Source organism: Antedon mediterranea, chromosome 2 (assembly GCF_964355755.1).
Source record: "Antedon mediterranea chromosome 2, ecAntMedi1.1, whole genome shotgun sequence".
NCBI classification, from domain to species: domain Eukaryota; kingdom Metazoa; phylum Echinodermata; class Crinoidea; order Comatulida; family Antedonidae; genus Antedon; species Antedon mediterranea.
In genome coordinates this window covers 3331576-3356660 of record NC_092671.1, presented here as the reverse complement: position 1 = coordinate 3356660, position 25085 = coordinate 3331576, and the positions used below count along the sequence as shown (strand labels likewise).

Here is a 25085-nt window from a genome sequence, read left to right as displayed (position 1 = left end):
TAGTGATATAATTTATGTTTTTACCAACTTAGCAGTGTTTCAGCCAAAGAGAAAACTAAGTTTTATGTGTACAGTATTAACATTTTGTCGTAATCAATAATAAGGTGCTTATATTTAAGAACAGATTAATTATTCACCTTTGCAAAATAATGAGATTTTTTTTCTAAACCATTTAAATTGACAATTTATGTTAATTGTCATTTTAATTTGTGAATTTACAGCAACCAATTTGCAGACGAATTAACAACGTATTTTCACAAACAATAAATGAACAACGTAATTTCTTCAAAGAATATTAGAAAACGTTTTTAAATTCCACCCTGATGAAATTAATTTTGTGTTTGCCGCCCTCTGGATAAGTTATGAATACGTAAGAATGGACTAAATGTCCGTTTTTTATCCCAAATTGTGTGGCGGTTCTGCAGATCCTCTCTATCAATACATTTTCATATTTAATTTTGTATTTATGTTTAGTGAATTCTTTTTCATTAGCTTAAACACATTTAAGCTTTATACTAAACAAACAGAAGACAAATGTACAGTATTCTAACTACTCATCATAACATAATTATTTGAATTATCTAAAAATTCGCACTTCGTAAACCAGCTGTTTCTACTTAATTGTTTTTTTTAAAGAATATATTTTGCAGTTCCTTTGTATTTTAATTTGTCAACATAAAACGTGTATGTAAATGTAATTTATATAAAATTGTATAATAAATTAGTCATATTTTACTTTCGAAACTGAGATTTTTGTAATACTGCCCTCTTTTTCTAAACATTAAACTTTCACTGACCTCAGTGTATGTTGACATTTTTCATTCGTGACCCCAATCAGCTGGATATCACGTGACCACTACGTACCAAAACAGAACGAAAACAGACAGTTGCTGTTTGATATGCCAGTTGGCAAGTTGTACAAACTTTTGTAAAACCAGTCGAAGTTTTACCTGTTTATTTGCAAAATATAAGCTGAAAGCTATCTATAAACAACATCGGGACTTTGCAGATAATCATATCCAGTTTTGTAAGTCAAAAAATGAGCTGTACCATTACATATTTAGCAAAGAAATAATTATTGAGTTGGGCGGCCGAGTCTGTCGTCTGGTTTATTTTTTATTTGATCCACCCACAATGTATTTTAGGCCTGGTTATGTCATCATCCTTTATAAACACACTGATATTTTATTAGTAGTTATTTTATAGGATTCTCGTGGACTCGATAATGCTTATTTTTATAACATATATATAATAATGATATGTTTTAATTAATAACGGCTGTTTAATATTGTGATCTTGACCAAACAAAATTCTAAACAGCTGGCAGTGGTACTGAGTTGGCAGTGGAAATTAGGGCAGTGTATGTCTGTGTGATAAATTATGTTGACCACCAGCCAGGGTCAACAAGATTGGGTGGGGTAATGGATATTTTTGGTTTTGGTGATTAAAATAAATAAAACAGTATTTAGATTACTCTCTCTCTGGCTAGCTGAGACTAGACTCTGAGTCTTTAGAGGGAGATTTAGTCATCTTGTATGCCATTTAAAAATAGATTTAGATCATAGTTTGATATGTTAATGTCATGAATTAAATTAATAAATTAAGAGTTAAATAAATTATCATATAGAATATTATCATGTCAACTTATTTGCATATCATCCCCAAAACAAAGTGAATCACTCAAAAAAATATACATACTTTTGTGTTTTTTATTTTCATTTTTATTAAGTTGTCATTTTTATTTAACATTCTTTAATATTTCCAAGTTTTCTAATTAAGAAGTCCTTCGCTAGGCCCACAGTCAGGTTATAGCAGCTGGAGAGGCACACCCTTCAACTCTACTCTGTCACTCAGTGTCATTTACTTCTATAGAACAGACCTATTGAAGTGTAAAACGCATTCTATTGTACAATCACCAGTTTTTGGTATTTATTTTGGATAAAAGGCCACAGTAGTCCATATGAATGAATTAGTATTTAAAAACCTTAAAATAGATTTCAAATTCATAACATGTATCCTATTTACGGATTGCATAGGAACTGGCCCTGCCCTTACATTTTATGTGACACAATTTTTCCTTTCCCCCCTCCTCATTTTGACAAATACAATACAATTAAGTTAAGTCTATTTCGTGCCTAGCTTACCTGGATAAACCGACAATAGCCTTTCTCCTCAAAGAGCAAATTAAGTTAAGTTTAGCACTTCAACCCAGCATTTATGCCAGCACCTCCCCCTCCCTCTTTTGTTTCTGGAACCACCCTTGATTGGAAATTATGTTGGATTCACTTCTATGTCTATAAATAAAATAATTATTTTATAATGTTTTCAGATGATTCAGTGTCATACAATAACCAAAATCTTATTCTTTGTCTCCAATCTTGAGTGACATGCGAGTCATATGAGAGTGCCTCTAAAAGTCAGCCATTTATTTTCCACAAAAAATGGAATAGAAATCAATGGAAAAGAATATCAATATCAAGCAAAGTATACTGGCAATTATACTTGTTAAAACCTACCTTTTTATGTGCCCCTAGGCCCACCATTTAAACAATTTAAAACGACTTATTATAATAAATAATATAAAATCTATTGACAAAATAAAGTTAACCTTCCGTAGCTAAGAAGGCTAATAATAAATTAAGCATCTTTTCTATTAATACAGTAACCTTATCAGAAAAATTAACTGTTATCCATTGTTTTTAACTCAAGGTTGATACAGATTTGTATATTTCATTATGATTACACATTTACATTTTTATGTGATAACATTTTACAGGCAGTTTGGTCAAAGGTCATACATTTACCACACTTTATTGCAGTTACAGTAAATGCCAATTTTAATAATTATCACAGTTTGACTTATATAAAATTAATAATAATTATACAGTTAAAATAAATTAATGTTAAAACTGCCTGATAAATAATTGCATACACATTTTTAAAATAGATTACTGCAGTAACTGAGTAGAATAATTCTGACATAAATAAATATGAGCTAGGATCTATCCAAAGATGTATTTTAGTGAATATTGAATGAAGCTTGTGAACAATGCTAATAGTTGTGTAATATATCTACTTAAGCGTGAATTGTTATTTTCACTTTTCCTTCCATGCCTTTCCACTAATTGTTCATCAGTAGTAAAATTGATCATTGTAGCAAAATCAATGTTTGCAAATGAACTGTTGTTTACCTGGCTGATGTAATGCATACTTTCACCATTGTTAATTATGCCTTACAAATTCAGATGATCTCTCTGGTTTAGTTAACGAAATTTGTTACGCACTCGGAACATGCTGCTGTCACCAGAATACCAGAACATCCTCTAGTTAGCCGTTCACGAAAACTGAACGGCACCGGATAATATCCACTTTAAATTTGTGTGCGAACGTAGTATGATTTGCGTTACTAATTATAAAATTATAATATCCTATTATTAGTCACTACACAGTCCTGAAGGAGCGGGGTGCACCCTTAAAATTTCGGTCAACTTTGGAGGTCAACTCCGGCCTCCAAAGACCCGCTAAATCCAGTTGGACACCCATTAAAAACTCGTTAAGGAATGATTAATTACTCAGTTACCGGGGACGTCACCAGAAATTAAAGTTTCATAACGCACACTCTGGCAATCTCATACTCTACATTGAAACATGGAGATATATAATTACATTATACAGTACTATCCATGATTAAAACATTTTTTAATTTAGTACTTTATAAAATTAAAAGTTACTTATAATTGTTGTACCGTAATGTATTCATATTGTAGTCTCTAACTGAGCCATAATCGGCATGAAATAAATTAAGGCAAAATGTTCATATTTTCATAATTTCCTCTTTACTGTATGTCTGTATAGCATTATATAATATAATATTGTAATCTGTAATTTACAGCATCACATTACTGAATGCTATATTTCGTCTTTACTTACTATACTACACAGTAGTTGATTATAGACAATAGCCTAATGCATCTTGGTGCTATAATGTAATTTAAATATTCAACTTATTAATTTATGCTACTCACTTTAAAGGTTCATAAAGTGACCCCCTTTTCTACTGACATTTGAATAAGATGGCCTAGAGTACCAATAACATTAGCAAATTGATTAAATGATCCCATTCATAGAATACAGTAGTAATAATATTCAACATAATGACCTCCCTATGACTCCTATCTACACTGTAATAAACATGACATGTGTTTAAAATCAATTAAATACAGCCAGCTGATTAAATTAAATTCTTAATAATTAAATCGAAGACAATATTTACATAATGATTCCTTTCCTTTATGTTAAAATAAAATATCTTAGATTGGTCATATCATCATAGAGAAATAAATAAAATAAATATATTTCTCAAGGTCATACTGGTTTCATTATAGAGGAATTATTTATTTAAAAAAAGGTTTTAGGTTCGATCATGTAATTAAAAGTATAAACATATTATAAATGTATAATATGTAATACCCATAATAAGCAGATTTATGGCTTGACAAAGTCAGCGTTAGCTCCCACCTTTTATTAGGTGAGAAATGCATTTTGTGAGACAGGGTCTATAATCGTTGGTTTGGCCACACCTTCAACATCTTGGATCCACCCCTGGAAAACCATTATACAGTACAAAATAATATAGTTAACAACCTCTATGTTTATTGTGTTAATGTGTCATTAAATATATTCGTCCGTAGATAGAGATACTGTTGATACAGTATACATTTCATGTCATCATCGCCTCTCAGCAATGATCACTAATGATATTACAAAGACATGTAAAAGAACATGTATAATCTGTCATTGAATCAGAAAACCTGTATTTTATGTGACAAAATTCATTAAAACTCAACACATGATGCAAACACACAGACATTATAATGGAAAAATAGTGGCGTACGTGCATGTTGAACATTAATAAAAGATCTGCTAAATTTCTACAACATTTTATGTACGTCGGACTGAATCTTAATCATCTCCAACCATAAAATTTGAAACAACTCGTAACATTGACAACAATTGATTCAACCCATTTACAGTAAGTTGAATTGAATATATATTGTTGATTGCTGTCCACAGTTCTCTTATTTGTTGTTCCATCTATGTTAGGGTACCTACTATACATAGTACAGTATTACCGTAAGTAAGAATCCTACCCTCATGCTTGCCACAGGTCATAGGTCAATCCTAATCCTATTTGCAATGACTTATGATTTGGACTACATACATCATGTTAATTCATTGTGCGTATTTATGCAGAGATATTGGGGTGTGCTTCTTTACTCAATTCCCAAACATTTCTTATGAATTATTAGTACACGAGATGATATGCATGCAAGATTTTTTTATTTTTATTGCAGATTTTTTTTTATTAAGTAAAGTAAACAATAATTCAAATTCGAATTTTAAAACTGCCTATGGCCCCGTTTCTGCTGCCAAAAATATACCGTATATATACAGTATATTTTATATACGGTATATTTTTGGGCAGCAGAAACGGGTCTCATAAAAAATATACCATTTATGCGGTATATATACCGCATAAATATCTCCATCGTTTGTGGATATTATACGGTATATTCCAAAATATACCGTATATTTCGTACCCCGTTTCTGCTGCACTCAAAATGCTACGACGTTTTGAGAAACCATCATTGTTTTGTTTTTGTCAGGTATAAACCTCACTACACGAGACTCTAGGTCAATCCATACTTCCGTCTCACGAAATGCATTTTGGGTAATGAAAGCCAACTTTTTTACAGCCCACCCACGAAGTATGTGCAGCGGAAACGGTGCACGAATTTCATATACTGTACAGTACGGTATATTTGGGATTGCCAGCAGAAACAGGGACTAAGAGATATACTGTAGGCCTATTGGGAGAATAATTAATTTAATGCTTAAGATAATTAATATATAATATACAGTACATAAATACATAATACGTAAATAAATTAGGTTGGTTTTACATTAAATTATAGAATTTAAAATAAATATGTTTTCAAATTTAATCAGTACAAATCAGACAATGCAAACCATACCAGATGTATACTGTAATTATTAGGCAAGTGCACTTTATAACAAAAGATAAACCACAATATTATATGTGGCAAATCCCTAATGAACATCGCTAGTATTGCTAGTCACTTCAATCACATCTTAACCTCTGTCTACAATATCAACCTACTTTAACAAAAAAGTGTGATGTGCCCAAATATGGTAGTGATATGTCCAAATATTGTATTGATATGACATTATCATGTCCATATATGGGCATATCACATTTTTTTTGTCACATAAAGTTTGATATAGACAGAGCTTAATACAGTAGATAGCAGGTAGCTATTGCAGCTGGTTGTTCAGACAATTGTTTGCTGTCCCAGGCTGTTTCTGCCTCACTGTTCATCTTCAAACTGGAATGCACACAGTATGAAGAATGCATTGTCTAATGAGGCTTATAAAACTGGCCTTATGCACTATAGTGTAAGTCTCCCTCCCAGGCCATAATGCCAAAATAAACTACATTTTAATGTAGTTGGATGTTTTTGATTAAAGATAATTTTTCCGACATTTAATAAAAAAAAATTAATTGGATTGAAATTAAAGAGGATTGTTCCAGCAACAACATATTGAAATTTGAGTGAAAATTGATTGAGGAATGCTACTGTATATGCTATATTGTATATGTTATATTAAAAAATGTGCAAGAGTGAATAATAGGCTAATATCGTAAATACTGTAGTGGCAAAAACTCTTTGTCAAATTTAAATTTTAGGACAATATTGTACCCTCTGGATAGTTATCGCCAGATTTCATATGAGTTGTCTTTTGTGAATTTGGTTTACGATAGAGCTACAGATACTGTAGTTCTCAATTCTACTTGCGTGCATCGAAAATTAATTTGATTTTTATGATTTTAAAGAGAGAACCTGATATGATAAGGCTAAAATGATAAATAATCCAACTTCATCTTTAACATGAACCATCAAGCAGAATCTCATAATTATTTTATAAACATTATTAAATCATTATTTTGATCATAATATTGGAACCTGAAATCTTATAATAATCATGTATTTATCATAACAATTATTAGTTTATGAATATTTACTTACTGAACCCTATATCATTCAATAACATGTTTGTTATGAGATGCAATCAATCTCATAAAAGTTGGTAGGGACCTGGGAAGCCAGTTGTGAGTGGTACAGTACATTAGATTGTGTGTTTAGACAATACACATTTAATTTTAAAATTTAAACAATGAAAAGCTCTGTCTACACTATCAAACTAGTTGGGCAAAACAAGTGTGATGTGCCCAAATGTGGCAGTGATATGCCCAAATATGGTAATGATGTGACACATCATGTCCATTTTTATGGGTGCTGTACATCACCTTTGTTATCACATATAAAGTTTGTTAGTGTAGACAGAGCTTTAGTGTTTTGGGGTTGATCTGATTGTGGATTGTTTGTTTAGGTGGTTAGGGATACCATTTTGACAGAAGGTTAATTTAAATTATATAATTAATTTAATTTCCCCTCCATGTTTAAATTAGATTATGTTAGGGACCATGTCAACATTATTCTACTGCAATTACTGCAGTAGCTAAAATGTGTTTACTCTTTGTTTGTAAATGAAATTAGTTTTTAATACAAATTATTGCAGTGACTTTACATTAAACTAAAAGCATGTTATATCGATGTAACTGCAGTATAATAATTTTGACATTTTCCTTTTGTTTTCTGTGTTATATTTTTGCAATCATATTTTTATTACATTTTATTAAATTTTTTCTCTTACTTACAAGCTGTAGTGTAGTGTATTTATAAAGTTTAGCTTCTATTCCTAATTACATTTTTTTTACAAGAAAAAAAGAAAGTTGTAAAACAATAGATGCTTCATTTATGAGTAAGCCTTATTTTATGATGAGATTTATGAGTCATGGCCATATGAACTTGGGAATTATAGCAAGCGAGGTTTGTGGTTTATCAAATTTATTGAAACTTGTGAACAAAAGGATCAAAATCTATTTTAATTTATGGAGTAAAAGACTTATGGTACATTGGTATGTATCTGGAGCAACTAAATCTAAGGCAAATCTCTGTGTTGAATATGAATTAAAAATTCATTTTGTTTGTTTGTCATTAATTGGATCTGCAGTTCACTCAATCTATCCAAATAGTAAGATTATTTTGACCTAAAAAACAGCACTTCTTGAATTTAAATACTGTATGTTTAGCTGTAGTATTTTTTAAATTAATTTTTATATTTCATGATTGAACATTAAATATTATTATTGGTTATCCACATAAAACAGATAACCTACTGTGGTTATCAAAGATCTTTTTTTCCTTTCTTCAATGTTATACAGTATCTTTCTGGCATAAACATACCTTATGTCATAAGATGGCATACATTAACTTTCTACTCTCATTTAACGTACTGTACGTTCATATTGCGTGGCGAGAATCACATATTATACCTGAGTATCGTCCAGGAATGTGTTTGCGTTAAATAACTGTCATAATGAGTTCAAATCTAGTTGTTCTTACAAGTCAAATGGTATTTTTTCTCATTTGATATTCATGTACTAACATTTTAAAAGAGGCCTAACAGTCACTAAACCTCTGTCTACACTATCAAACCTTATGCGACAAACATAATTTGATGTGCCCATATATGGACATTGTGGATGATTATATTCATATATGTACCACATGCTATTTAATGTGGTGTACATCATCATTTTCACAGCCCTCCCTAATCCAACATACCATACACACTGTACCCTTATCCATCCATGATAAAACATGAAATTAAATAATCATATATTTAATACACTAAGCAAGATTGTGTATTAATTCAGAATGATATAAATATCTATTTTTTTTTTCTCAGGTAGTTTGTGCTGTGAAAGCGAGTGAGTCGCCAATGCATCCTGACCAAAATCTGCGTCCATTGTATGAAGATAAGGAAGAGGTTATTAGATAGTCATTGGTGGCGTGATATTTGAAGACGTGGGCTAGACAGATAAAGTATGTATGAAATTGGGCAAACAAAAAAAAGAAAATTATTGGAGGGAGTTTGTTACAATTTTATCTGAATTTGTTGTAATTTTTGGTCATTTAAAATGGTTTTTTTTTTCAAATTTATGTAAATTTCTTAAATTATTTGTTTCATTAATACAATCAAGTTATTAGTTATATTTTTATAAATTTACTATCTATCAATATTTGTTTTTTTACAGTACAGACTAAATTTCAGTAGTTACAATTGTATGAATATCTATCAAATTATAAGTTCCAAATAATGTGATGCCTGTATTGTCTGTCTGCTGTCTGTACACTTTAAAATAATGTTAATTGCAAACCGTTCTACACACTGTATGCCTTGAGCATATTGCTTTTATAATAGGCAAACATGAACATCTGCAGTTTTAAATTCTCTGTCATTGTCATAAAATCTTGTTTTGTTATACATAAAATGTATATGGTATGGAAAGTAATGAAGTCCTGAAACTATTTGTTTCAACTGAGCCTGTTATTTCTTTAAATACAGTAGTTTTATAAATCCTCAGTGGCTGGATCTCCATGGACATGGAAAAATAAAATAAGGGTGTGTTTATCATTTTCACAGCCCTTCTCAATCAACCATTCAGACCTACAAACAAATATTATTTGTAATACAGTTGATGACTTGCATAATGTTAAACTTTGATTTTTATTGTATTTAAATCAAGATTAGATAATGATGCATTCAAATATGTTTGTTGTTATGATTTATATACTGTCTGTCAAAGTCAAACAAAAACTGAAAGCTAGTGAATAACAATTAAAATTTTTGAGCAAAAGTAGAATGATTTGCAAAAAAATCTCATAAAACCCTGTTTTTATGGATGAAACCATCCAAAAAACCTGGTGTGTACCCCTGCAAAACCCAGACGGACATCCATTAAAACTTAAAAAGAATTACGGTTGTCCGGGTGAGGTACCTGGAACCTCTGCACACCCATGTTGTATGTGCTTGTGTATTAATTATGACAGAGTTATCCAGGAGGTACCCTCTACACACCCGGAACCTCTACACACCCGGAACCTCTACATACCCCTAGATAGTAGGCCTATGTGTTTAGTACAGTATTATGAAAGACTGAGCTATACAGGAGGTGCATGGAACCTCTATAACACCCATAGTATGTACTTGTGTATTATAGTATCTGCACCCTTCACTTTTAAAGTCAGCCCTAGTTTGTACACTCCTTTAACGCAAATTAAAAAGCTGATGTTAGTTACATGACCTTTTCAATAATATTCTTCTGTATGCTATCAATCTCTCATACAGTACGCCTACATTTGAATTATAATATATGTTGACTGAGATACATTCCAATAGGCCCACACTACACTGTGCATATGTCATATCAATACCATACACAGTTTCTACCTAATTTAGTCTTAACTATTAGTAATCTATACTCTCCTCCCTCTGAGCAACATTACTAATTATGACCATTGCTATAGTACACTTCAGTATGGGTTTACTACCTAGGGGAAATATTAAATATGAAACTTAATCTAGCTGAGCTGTGTTAAATTGCATCTTATTTATAGACTCTCTCAATATTTTTAAAGTGGAACTCCTATTATTAAAGGAATTATTCAAAAAGTATATTTTATATTTATCTGTATTTCTGTTAAAGGAAAGTTTTTGTATGCATGCGTATGAAATGAAAAACAAATATCAAAAATAAATTAATTTATAGATAGACGTGTTCAAAGAATTCTCTTCCTTTTCATGTTGCTTGTATGGAATATGATTGGATGAAGTGGGAAGAGCAAATAAATACATTCCTAAATGGTTACCCTTTCTTTCCTCCGAGTGACAGTTTGAGGTAACAAGGGCCTTATTTTGTGGATGGAGTGGGAAGAGGAAATAAATACATTCCTAAATGGTTACCCTTTCTTTCCTCCCAGTGACAGTTTGATGTAACAAGGCCTCATTGTTGGATGGAGTGGAAAGAGGAAACTGCAATGCTTTATTAGTCATATTGTAATTGTATGCAAATATTGAGTTTTCGGTTAATAAGTTATCAATATAGAAATAACAATGGAATCAACAATGCAGTGTCTTGGTAACATTTTAACAGAAAAACAACAAAGTACGTCAGTACTATGTAATATAATAACATATAATGTTATAATAATAAATAGCATGACAGAAATGTATGATTCAACATTTCGATCTTCATTTGATTATCATTTGGACTGACACACAGACATATAGGCAGACAGTAAAATGAAATAAACAATTAGCTGTAAAAGAATAACATAGAAAATCAATTTACAAAGGTTACTGAAAAATTAATTAAATTATGTTTTGTAAGCTTTATGAATATGAAAGATAAGATATTAGTAATCATGTCACAATTACTGTATTCTACTGCCGTTACTGCAGTAATGTCATTTGTGAACTCTTTTCTGCCTTATATGGAATGCTCTTCCACAATCAATCCAGAATATCTATTGACAAACAGTTGCTGAAAACCCATCTCGTTCGCACACAGCATATAAAATGACGTAATTTCTACCTAGTTCGAGCCTTGTGGTCGTAGCTCTTTAGAGATTTTGGTTAGACGCTATAGAAAAGGCAATTATTTTTTTATTATACTAAATTAAACATTAAAACAAACTAAAATCATATACAGTACGTTTAAATTGTTGTAAAAAATGTTAAACTGCGGTAGCGGCAGTAGAATAATTAAATGGAATTACCCTTAACATGTTAATAACATATTTGCTGTATTATTTTTATCGTACTGACATTTCCCAGTGGAAAAGGCCTGCCTGATGTTATCCTATATTATATCCTTTCATTTGTGGTTTTGTTAAACCCTTTGTTTGATAAATCAATCAAGGATTTCCATGGCAAGTCAAACACTGAGCCCTGATTCAAATTAGATTTTTGTCTTGTGTTGTCACACTGTATGTTTACATGTGTATACATTACAATCAACCATATTATTGTGACACCAATCAATTATACTGTAATTAAGAGATAAATTATGTATCCATTATTCCACTATGGTTGGTATACAATCATGAAAGAAATTAATTACTCAATAGAAGACTACAGTAATTTATATACAGTAGGCGCTATCTATCAGTAATTGTTATAAATTATTCAATATTACAATGTAATACTATTTGTATTATAGTAAGTAATATATTACAGCCAACTCTCCAAATACCAAACTCCAAAAATTGGAAGTTCTCCTAAACAAACATTTTTTGGTCTAAAATTTAAAAAACAAATTCGGAATATGAGAATTTCTGGAAAATTAGTGTTCAATAGGTAACTGTTTTTTGTTGTTTTTTGTTTGATTTTGTTTTACTATAAAGTATGCTATAAGTATGAAGCAACAACATGCTATACCAATAGTAAATTATTAAATTGTCTAGTAATTACACTGTAGGCCTACTGTAATTACTAAGGGACCATCTCAAAATTATTCACTGCAGTTACTCAGTACTGTCTGTACAATTTTGTTTATGAAATTATTTAGCAAACATTTTCTGGGGAATCACTATACAGGTTATTGCAGTGACTGAATTTCTTCATTAAAACATACTAAAATTATACATTACTGCAGTAAAACAAATGTAAACTGCAGTAGAATGATTTAGACCTGATCCCTAAAATACAGTATATTATCGAGTAATATCAAGTTCAAAATATAATAACTTGAATAGCACATTTAATTAATATGAAGTGGTTTTTTGATTGATTTTGACAATGAAACTTGAAAATTAAAAAAATTATAATAATAAATTACAATGTTCAAATAAAAGAGGAAAATTCCTGTAGCAAATTCTTATAAAAGAAAGAACCCCATTTCAAATATCAATTTCATTAAATAAACAAAATCAGCCTATGGACATTTATAATTTACTAAAGCTTTGAACAAACAAACATTTTTGTATTACAATGTTTTATTTTATGTGCTAAATATTATTTTTTTTTTAGGTGTAAATATGGAGGAAGGTGAGCCTGATCCAAATGAGATATTTGCCGACCTCGGAATGTTGATTGTAGAGGGCAGAAAACCAGAGGAATCCATCAAAGGACGAAGAGAAGGTGAACACTGCCCTCCCGTGATCGGTATTCCGCTACACCAATGTATCCCAGGTAACACAAAGGTAGGTTTAAAACATATATTGGAAGACAAAATTGCTAAATGGTAGACTTTCCTGTTTCCTTCGTTGTTATGCAAATAAGATTGTGCAGGTGTAGTGGGACTAGCATGTGTGGCCACACCCTTCCAGATTAAAAATGATAAATAGTTGAGACAAATAGTTTGTTTTGTATGGGGTTGGGGACTGAGATGAGATATAATAATAATATTTGTGTCAAGTGTAGTATTTAATAGGCCTACACAATATTGAATATTATTTTAATACAAAAAGTCAACCAGACATGACATTTCAAAATGGCAAATCCATTATCATTACTACTAGTACTACTGTAATAAAATATATTCAATGAATGTAGTCATCTTGCATAATAGTATAGAATTGGAAATTATATAAAAATTATTATGAATCCGATATCGATATTTGATAGTTGAATAATAATATCCATATTTATGATCTTGGAAAATTAGACAAAGTTAAATTTAAAGTTAAAATTAATAGAATTATATTGCATGATAATGCATTAACCTAATAATAATGCATTATAGTTATACAGAGTGAATAGTTTTATAATGATATGTTTATATGAGGTCAGCATTTGTATTTTTGTGTGATTATCTTAATTTAACTTTTGGTTTGTCACAATCTGAAGGTTATTTCTTGTCTGTTTCCTTTTCCAATCAGATATCTAGGAAGTTGGTATTTTGAGATAATACAAATAGTCATATAACGTAGAAAATACCTTAATATTCTTGTTGATCAGATAGGTTGTTTGCTCTACTCTGATAATTATATACCGAATTTGTGGATAAATGTGTACATATTCTTGGGCGGGACTCGAACCCATGACCTCCAGATAAGTAGAAAAACGTTAATACCTCTAGACCACTAAGCATGCCTTTGGCTAGGGTTCGATTTTGTACAAATGTTCTCAAGGCACTGAAAATTCATTAAAATGATGTTATTAGACTGAGCGGGAAAAAACATACTTTCTTTTAAGCTCCCTGATGTAAAGCTATTTTGTACAGTCATTCTATAATAATTAATAATAAATTAGTGTCTTTTAATTAGAGTAAACATACTGTATGAACTTGCCTATGAAAATAAATTTGTGGAAGAACCTTAGCTTAAGATATGCCTTGAGAATATGTTTATTTTAACATTCATATGTTTCTAGCATTCAGTTTCACTCTCTCAAGTATGTTGACATAGGTCAAGCCATAAATAGATGAAATATTTTATTTATTATTTATTTATTTATTGGAAAATGAAAATTAATTGTATGCAAAATCCTTCTAATTATCAAAATAATACACAAAATGACCAGTTAAAACCAAAAAATAAAAACTCATTAATTCAAATTGCAGATATTGTTTATTTAGAATAGTTATATTATAGTGAGAGCATGGGCCTATAAATAGGTCCATTTTGGGAGTGCTTAGATGTTTGTCCAATCGTCATACTGCAATAGAAAAAAATGAAATTAATAAATACAGAGAATTAGGATCAATAGGTCGTCATGACACTTGAATATGTCATGGTTGAGTGGTTTATTTAATTGTAATTAACCATAAGGAACTTTATCATAAGGAGATATACAGTAATTGCATTGGTTGGTACAGTATGTCTCTAATGTTATAATATAGTATGTTATACTTTAGGAACTATACTGTACTGTTCCAACATGAAACAACATATAATGTCAAAGGTCATAGACTGAAGAGCCTTTCTAGGCATTTTGTCCTTTGCTTTTAAAATACCATACATTGATAAAAGTCTGAAACTTTACGATGATCGTGGTGACACCGCCCTCGTACATTCGTCAATCACAATTAAACCTCTTGTATTAGTTTATTATCAACATAATTTATTCTTAGTATGAATGTTACTTGGCTACAGTAGAAAATGTAATTATATGTCACAGAAATTCATGTTGTAATGTACGATCTTTATGTTTAAAAGGATCTTTTATTTCCAAGATTTTGTTTACAAATAATAAAGCCTCTAAATGTAAACTTCAGTAACAAAATTAGGAGGCTGAGAATTTCTATGGAACGCTTAAATTCATGGCACGCCAGTCTTGTCATAATTTCACAATTGACTCAATCTTTAAAGTATAGTTGTTAGTCCGACTTTACTAGCCATCATCTTCATACTCACCATGAGGTAAAGTAGGCATATATTTTGGGGAAGTACATTGTTTCTTTGGGCGGCGGCTCAACTTGACCTCCAAACATTAACAATGATAGATATTTGGCTTTGGTGACGCACTATGAATTTGGGCATTCCATACCCGATGACTAGTACACACAGGAAAGCTTCCCTAATAATAGTTGTATCATAATACAATCACTACAGTACAGTGGGCATGTATATGTTTATGTTTTTTGAGTAGCCATTAAATGCTAAACAAAATACTTAAACAATACTTTCAGAAGTCTTTGTTAAGTACAATGTTACAGTTTAAAAATCTGTCAGTTTATGTGCCATATTAGTTCTCTGAACCATTTGGCTTGTTTCATATTATAATACCGGTATTGTATTTAACATTTGCAGTGATAATTGTTGTTGCAATTTTGTAAATACTGTACGAACAATATACTTAAATTAGTCTATTTTAGATTGATTTGACATCCCACAAGACAGTATCTCACCACTGATAGGATATGAATTATGTCACACCTAATTAGAAGGAGGGGCATGTAATTAGTGATAAGGCACTTCCTACAGCAGTTAGTACCACCTCTATCCTGGGAACTTTACCCAGTAAGGAGTACTAGCCTAGCTTTTATTGTGTCTTACTCCATAACATAGAGTGTGCTCTATGTTAATAGACAGTGGTAGGCTAGGCTACTCTACCTAGATAGTGTTAAAGGATGCAGTGAACTCTTCCTACCCTGGACGTACTGAGCTGGGTTCACGAGGTTGGTTTTTGGAAAAGTTCATTGTTCTAAGTACATTTTACTAAAGCTCTGTCTACACTATCAAACTAGTTTGACAAAAAGGTGTGATACGTATGCTTTAATATGATAGTGATATGACATCATCATGTTCATATGGGCACATCACATTAAGTTTAATAGTGACGTGTAGACAGAGCTTTAGAAGGATTTTTTAAAATTCAAATTTACAGTAGCATGAATTGCTGTTTTCTGTTTGCCATTTGAATTGAAATTGTATTGGAAATATTCAAATTCTATGTTTTATATACATTATCCCGGACATGGTAATGGTGTTATAACCTCGGGTACACTAATTAAGAGGCCCACTTTGCTTTCTTTTCCCTCGTATACAATTAATCTAATGTGTACTTAAGAGAGAAAGTTTATATGTTTAGCCGCTATACTTTTTTTAGTACATGTATCCATATTATGGGATATCAAAATGACTGCAATTCTACTGGGAAGGTTTTGAAGTACATTTCTGAGAAAAATAAATAAAATTTAACTTTATTTGAATTCCTTTTGTTTCAGTGCCATACGATGAGCATGGTGAGGTCGCATATCAACTACATGTTCCAAAACAACATCCCGATGTCAATCGAGGTTCTGCAGTATCCTGACTGCTGTCGGAATTCTTTGGAAGAGGTCGCCATCGGAGCTGAAGCCTCACTGAACCCTGACCAACCATGTCTTCTGCTCGAACAGTGGATCATTCAAGTTCTACCAAGACGGTAAATTACTATGTTATACAATTTATGCAAATTAGCAATAATCACATGATCACCAGAGGTTTCTTCAAAGTTATTGTAGTTTGCTTCTAATACTTCACCTCATTCTATGTACTGTATCTTATGGCATTATATGCCGGTGTCATAGGAAAATTCTGTAATACAGTGTCACATGTGTATCACATTTACAGGAACTGTATCATGGAAGGTTAGGTTGAGGGTTAGATTAGTACCTATGATACAGGCATCACATGTTTTCCTATGATACTGTGCAAATTATAAATACAGTACCAAGAATCGAATACTTTAATAAGTCTTGATCCTTTTAAACATTTTATCATTTGTCAGTGATTGCTGTCCAGGAAATCCTGATCACTATCCACTTATGTTCAATTTGAAAGTGGCACCAGATAATATTGTAATAACTTAAAAATTGATTTTGTATTTTACAGTTCTGTACAATACCAACAGTCAAGCAGGATGCTACTACAGGCAATTAGATCATACCTTCATTTCTCACAATTAAGTTCTTGGCTAAGTATGAACAATGGTAAAGAACCAAAGAACATTACTTACAGGTAAGAATAATAGGGCGAAATAACAGTGGGCGTAACACAATAGTGTCTACAATAACAATATATCTACAGTAACAACAATGGGCCTAACATTACAATGGGCCTAACATTACAATGGACCTAACATTACAATGGGCCTAAGATTACAATGGGCCTAACATTACAATGGACCTAACATTACAATGGGCCTAAGATTACAATGGGCCTAACATTTCAATGGGCCTAACATTACAATGGGCCTAACATTACAATGGGCCTAAGAGCTACATGGGGCTAACAAGTGAAACCTGTCTGTGCCATATTGCTTGTATCCTTAGGCAAGATGCTTTACTCTCATTTCCCGTCTTTCAAATAAGATATAAAGCTGTTGCACCTGAAGTCTGATAAAAACTTGGTAATGTGCACTACGTTTCCCATCATAGTAGGCACTGTTGCTTCCATGGATCCACAAAGGGTGTAATCCAAATTTCAACAATTTCCAGTTAAATTAGTATTAAAAATTAACCTAATAACAATATTATGCGTATTAATAACACCTCAATGTATGAATTTTATCTTATACTGTAGTATCCAGTGACCATATTCACCAATCACACTTTAGGCTAAGTGGAAACAAAATCTCCTATCTAAAGTGATAAAATTAAGGGAAATACTTAGGCCTAAATAATTATTTAATAGTTAAATGAAAGACCTCTTAAGGGCTTATGTCGTGTTTATCCAGGTAAGCAGGCACGATATAGACTACACAAACCAGAAATGGTGTTGGTAGTCTATGAGTGCCGCTTACCTGGATAAACGCCCGCCCGCCGTCCCCTCAGACAAGAGGTCTTGAGAAATGATGACGGTATTACGTGGGAGTGGTCTCACTAGAGGGCGCTATAGCGGACTGTCCCATTTATCATGGAGGTGAGCTACCGCTAAATTCTTCTTTTCGTAATTGTTTCGCACTTCGTGGAAAAGGGCTTATGTCGTGTTTATCCAGGTAAGCGGCACTCATAAACTACCAACACCATTTCTGGTTTGTGTAATATTTAAGAGAAATATCTTACTTAAGTGTGATTGGTGAATACGGCCAATGATGTTTAACAAAATTGATTGGAAATTGACAGAACTCTTAATTTTTGTTTGCAGAGTAAGTGCCCCTGGAGAAGCCTTTCCAGCCAACTTTGTGAAGACTCCCGAGGTTCATTCTTTCCCTGCTGTCAACATCACAAAATCCTCCTGCATTCGAGTGAGTGTTGCGTACCTTCCACGGCAGCAAAAGATTCCGATGGTATCCTGCGCCGTCGGACACAAGAAAATGAAGTTTTCCGGTCAGCCATTTCATGACAAAGAAATTCCATTCAATATGTCAGAAATGCGACACTTATCAGAACATTCAAGACAACCGAAATTCAAGCGAGGGACTGGCCGCAAATGCGGCGATAAAAGAACTAAACTAGAGCGCTTTAATAGCGATAATAATGTAGGCCATTGTTCCAGACAATTAGATACAGAATTGTATAAGAATGCTAAGAAACACAAGAGAAAAGGAAACCAGCCTACAAATGCATCTAAGAAATGTAACGTAGATAGAACACAGCAATATGATGATACAAGAAAGGATATAGTAACTAAGGAAGACTTCAAAACATCTGTTAGTATACCTGAAAATAGGAATTTTTTTACCGATAATAAGAATGTATGTATAACGAATACTAAGATAGATACGAGTTCAGAAGGTTTACCTTGTCGTGAATCCGCAAATCAGCTCAATAAAGACATAAGTAAAGAGTACGAAAGTCCAGATGAAAAGAGAAATAGATTGGAAGAACGTATTGATAGAGGTATTTACTTTATTGCTGATGATAAAAAGGACACTTTAAATGATTCTTTACCTTCGCAATCTAGTATCATTAACTCGAATAAAATTTCTCTAGGCTTAAACAATTCAGTACAATGTGACTCACTCAATGTAGACGAACATAAAAATGTGAGTCACAGTAGTACATGTTTGACAGGAAAACCGATGTCTGTGGAGAGCAGTTCATATTTAAAAGAACGTTCTTCATCAGAAAGTAGTGATCGGTTAGAAAACCAATCTAAACTGCAAACTAGTCAACCAGCTGAATTCAAAAGCAACACTTTCATCACCAGTGTACAAAATTTAGTCTCTGATATCAGAACAAAACTCGACTTTGACTCCGATGATGAAATGTCGCCCTCAGTCTCCTCAACAGTCAGTGCAATAAAACGTGATCAAATTTCTAATGTGGCATCGCAAAAACCGAGTATGAAGAGAGGCAATAAAGCGTCTGGACAAGGTTTTCTTGCGGATCCGCAGACGTCATTACAATCTGTTCCACAAGAGAAGAATAAACAGGAACGAAATAGTCGTTTTATACCGGTCTTTTCCAAGAGTAAATCTTTGTTTAAAAGTGTTATTCAACGAGAACCAGCACCAACACCGAAAGCAGCTAATGAGGTGAGTGATCAATGTGTATTACGCTCTGTCTACACTATCAAACTAGTTTGACAAAAAAAGTGTGATGTGCCCAAATATGGTAGTGATATGACATGTCCATATATGGGCACATCACATTTTGTTGTCACATAAAATGTTGATAGTGTGTGGTCAGAGCTTGTGCCTAACTTACGTGGATAAACCAACATAGGTATGTAGGGACAATACCACTGTTTTAGTAGGGGGGTTTGAAGTTTTTGACTAACAGCACCACTTCTGATTTGTTTAATTTCTGTTACTTTATATCACTAATAACAACTAAAACATGCTTTTTGAATTGTTTTAAATGTGTCCATATTTCCTCAGACATTTTACTGACATACATACCTGCAAAGAAAGAATGTCTGATTTCTTTACACCTTTAAATGAAATTATTTGTAATTTTAATTAATTTTTTTCTCCAGAATACATTTGAGAAAAGCATAAGTTGGTCAAGTCCAGAGAAGAAGCGCCCTCACAGTCGATCAATAGACAGTTCTGGTAGTTACATATTCAACCCACGCACAGGGCTACCATTGAATTCAAGTCCGGTAGGTTCCCATGTGCTTAGGTTTCCGACTTTAAATAAAGAATAGAAAGAGTTGAAGTATGGTTACAGTACACCATTACTCCAGAAGACGGTGTATAACAATTTTACTGAAAAGACCATTCGCAACTTTCAATTCAATTTTTTAAAAATTTCACATGTACTTTAAAACTGACATTACTGTTTGTCATGCCATTTGCTATTTTATTTTTATCAGAATTATGCAAATACTTTGTTTTTTCTAGGCCCCAATGAGGAAAACAAAAGAGAGTACGGATGATTCATCCCTAAGTAGCAGGCAAGCAGTTACACTTAAAAGGTAACCTACAATTTACATTAAGAAACCTAAAAATTAATTTAATCTTTAATTGTCATCGAGTTGCAAGCAATTTGAGAAAAACAATCTAGCATATATTTGTCATTTATTATTGCAGTTCTACCTCATGTAATGACCTGGGTCGCACTTTGACCCCAATGAACCAGTCTACCCGTGTACTAAGCACCAGTGCTCCAGCTTCAACAAGTTGCCTATTGGGAAGTTTTGAGGTAAATGTCTGTTTCTTGTAGTGCGTGTAAAGCTCTGTCTACACAAACTAGTCTGACAAAACAAGTGTGGTAGTGATATGACATCATCACATTTTTTGGAGTTTAATAGTGTGGACAGAGCTTTAAATTAATCCAATCCGGTTCTACTGTATTACAAATTTGATATGTATCTTAATGATTGTTATTTTTTAATTTAGGAATCCGTGTTAAATGGTCGTATGGAACCACTAGGCACTATTGAAGGCTTCACAGCTGAGATAGGTGCTAGCGGCCGCTTTTGTCCTTCTCATGTTAGGCTTCCTGTTACAGCATTCTTCTACAGCGTAACCGATGATGACCAGCCGTCATCGTATATGGTAAGCGCCCTCAACTCTGTTATTCAATATTAAACAATTGCTATAGCTTTGCCAATAGAAGCAATATTATTTGCTTATATTTAAAAATAATATTGTTCCAAATTGTGGTATTTGAGTTAAAAGAGTAACTAAATACTAGCTAACCTTTGAATATTAACCTCTGTGACCTGTTGAAAGAAATTGATTATGAAAATTTAACATAGCCTAAACACTTCAGGGGAAGTAAAAGGTACCCAGCATGATTATCAGCCCCGTGGTTTAGGAGGAGATGGCATACAAATTGTCAGCACTACTATATTATAAATTGGAATAGCATAATGAACATAAGAGCGGAAGAATAATTGTTATATTATGGTTCATTAGATACGTTAATTATAAAAACAATTACGATTAATAAACATTTTTCTAATCCTCAGGGCTATATTAACCTAGAATCTGTTGGTAAACGAGGCTACCATGTGCCAGCACAGGGAACTATTCAAGTTGTGAGTTTCTGTTTCTTTCTATATACACCTCAGAATGCCTCCCTACAGGCTGACTGTCTATGTACCTCTCAAAGTGTCTCCAATTTACCCTGACATACTGCCTGTCTATTTACCCAACAGACTGCCTGTCTATTTACCCAACAGACTGCCTGTCTATTTACCCAACAGACTGCCTGTCTATTTACCCATTAGACTGACTGTCTATTTACCCCTCAGATTTCCTATTTACCCCACATACTGACTGCCTGTCTATTTACCCCACATACCGACTGCCTGTCTATTTACCCCACATACTGACTGCCTGTCTATTAACCCCTCAGACTGCCTGTCTATTATATCAAAGAACTTATAACACAAGAATCTCCTGTTCGTCCGAAGCGCGTAACAATTTCGAAAGGCATTGTGGGATAGAATAGAGCTAATGGGTGGCGCCATTGTGAGCCATGGAGTAGGGCGCCCGCATCAAATTAGAAAGTCAAAATCATAGAGGGGATCTGCTAATACTCTAGGGGGTAGAGTAATTGACTTCCTAGTTTGGAGGGGGCACTGCTCCATGCTGTGAAATGGCGTCGCCCAGTTTGACCTTTTATTAACTTCCGATACTGTGTTTTAAATGCAAATTGAAGAACAGGAGATTCTTGTGTTATAAGTTCTTTGATTATATTTAACTGTTAAACCTTGATCTGATTATCACATTTTCTTTATTCATCAGATGCTATTTAACCCGAATGGCACAGTAGTTAAAATATTTGTTGTTCGCTATAATTTATCTGACATGCCACCAAATTGCCAAACATTCTGTCGTCAACGAGTCTTCTACATGCCTAGCAATGCTAACATAAATGATGAATGTGAGAAAGAACTTAGATATCTACTACACTTGAGGTAATACTATATAAATTGTTATAAATTATTGAATTTACATAATTATACATTATAAAAATAATTAATTTTTATGAGTTTAATGTGGAGAATATGTTTATGTGTTGAAATATGACTGTTCTGTTCAATGAGGCGAATAATACCTTGAATCTTTATTGAATTGAATATAAAAAAATAGGCCATTTTAAAAAGTAGCAATAGCTCTATCAATTCTCTTGAATAAATTTGCCTTATGAAAAACATTTTGTGAAAGACTTAGGTTATTACATCTAAGTTCACCAGATTCTTTCTTCTAATATTTCAATTTTGTTTCGTCAGATTTCAAAGCTCCAAATCCGGTAGGATTTACCTCCACACAGATATCCGAATGATATTTGCACGACACCGACCGGATCTTGAATCGGGAATAGCAACGTATGAACTTAGATCCTTTACCGAGATGCCATCAAATCCACGATTCTCACCGAAAAAGTAAAAACGCTCGTTGCAGTGAACAGTAATGCTACTTAAGTATTTAATGCAAATATGTTTTAATTAATTTATTATATTATTAGGAAATATTATTTCTTTTCATTATTACTTTTCTTTAAATTGTAATTATCACTATTATATCATCATCATCATCACCAAACAACATTTTTATCACAGAAAATTATATATTTTTTCTTTACAAATTTTAACTGTTTATTTGTAATTAAGAATTTTAATAATTTATTTAAAAGCAGAATAATATTTTTAGATATCGTTATTTATTTTATAGAGTAATATATATATTGCTTAAATGTAATTAAAATATTGTAGAATAATATATAATATAAGATGATATATAAAGTAATTAATAGATGCGTTCATTAAGATTAGAGCAGCTTATTAAGAAGCAGTTGTATTGGAAAAACTTAGTTAAGAATGTTTACAGATGTTAAGCTCTGTCTGCACTATCAAACGTTTTTGCCCATATGTGGACATGTCATCATATCACTACTATATTTTGGCTTATCACCACCATATTTGGGCACATCACATTTTTTTTGTCAAAATAGTTTTGATAGTGGAGACAGAGCTGTACCCATACTTAAATGTCAGCAAGCTTTTGTTGTGGGTTAGAATTGAAGGAACTGTTTATTTATATAATTTATACAGAACCATTAATCTGTGCATGCGTATTACTCCATGCGTATATACAACTAATCTGTTTTTTATCAGGACTGTATTTGGTTAAGTTAACATCTATTCCGAGTCTACAATCTCAAATTGATAGCTCGCAATTGAATACAATATGAATATACAGTACATTAATCCAAATTTAATCCGAGCATACTCCGGCCCCCTTCTTTTTGGAAGGTTGAAAATGCAGAAATGAGACTTGCAATAGTCAGTTAACATTAACCTAGTGACAGCTGACATCTAAATAAAGTATATGTATTATTATATTGTACTGTAATACATAAATACAGTATCATAATATTTATAAAAAAAACAATTAATATGCCTAAATTGATAAGGCATAATGATATTGAGGTTTGTATTGTGTGTTTGCTACATAGAGGTCTTGCCTGTTAGAAAGATGTTGATCCAAATCCTTGCTTCTGTCTAAATAATTAAGTAATATATAGTCTGTTATACAATAGTTATTCAGTTGTCTTGTTTGCGATTGGTCGTATTGACCAATCACACACTTAGTGAGAAATTTCACTTTAATAAAACAATACATATTTAAGAATTTCCCTTAAGTGGTATCACCTTATTTTAAAAATCAAAACACTTGATTGGTGAATTCACAGCCACTGATTATTAAATACATTATTATCATATAATCCTGAGGACTGAGCATTTCATTTGAGAGTGAATTTAAGAGTGATAGTTCACTCTTTATTCAATGTAGGTCTACTAACCAAATGTGTGGATACTGTCTTTATGTGAATGGTAACAGTAAGACAATCTAGTTTGTAAAAAACGTTCCACCACCCCTAACTGACATTCAATCCTGAATTCAAAGGCTGGCAAATTAAAATGATTATCTAATTGTTACCAGAGTAACCCAACAATGCCCTTATATGTGAATTTGAAGTGTAATTCGGGTGATAAAACACATATACAGGTATTTTTTTTTTTGGTTTGGTGATATTGGTTGCAGGGTGTTGTTCGTAAGTTGAGAAAGTGCAAGTACATTGCAATATAGGCGATGCTTAGAAAATATATTAAGAGGTATATTTAAGTAAAAGTATAAATTATTATATATGAAGTATAATATTAAATGTGGATGTCCACAGAATATGAATTGGAAATGTGTGTGTTTTTATTTTATTAATTTTATTTTCCATTTTTTTAATTGATTAATTGATTTATTAAATATCT

The 25085-nt window shown here is 32.2% G+C and overlaps 1 protein-coding gene across 1 annotated transcript; it reads left to right on the top strand.

Moving 5' to 3' along the window:
* The first annotated feature begins 896 nt into the window (after positions 1–896).
* Positions 897–25008, top strand: LOC140040081 (atos homolog protein A-like). Its single transcript, XM_072085754.1, has 13 exons — positions 897–1027; positions 8896–9032; positions 13021–13193; positions 16661–16860; positions 17310–17435; positions 18564–19896; positions 20340–20465; positions 20707–20780; positions 20896–21007; positions 21205–21363; positions 21780–21848; positions 22561–22733; positions 23049–25008. Exons 3-13 carry the CDS (start codon positions 13029–13031, stop codon positions 23203–23205), a joined length of 2694 nt encoding a protein of 897 aa, XP_071941855.1. The 5' UTR covers positions 897–1027; positions 8896–9032; positions 13021–13028; the 3' UTR covers positions 23206–25008.
* The last annotated feature ends 77 nt before the right edge of the window (positions 25009–25085 follow it).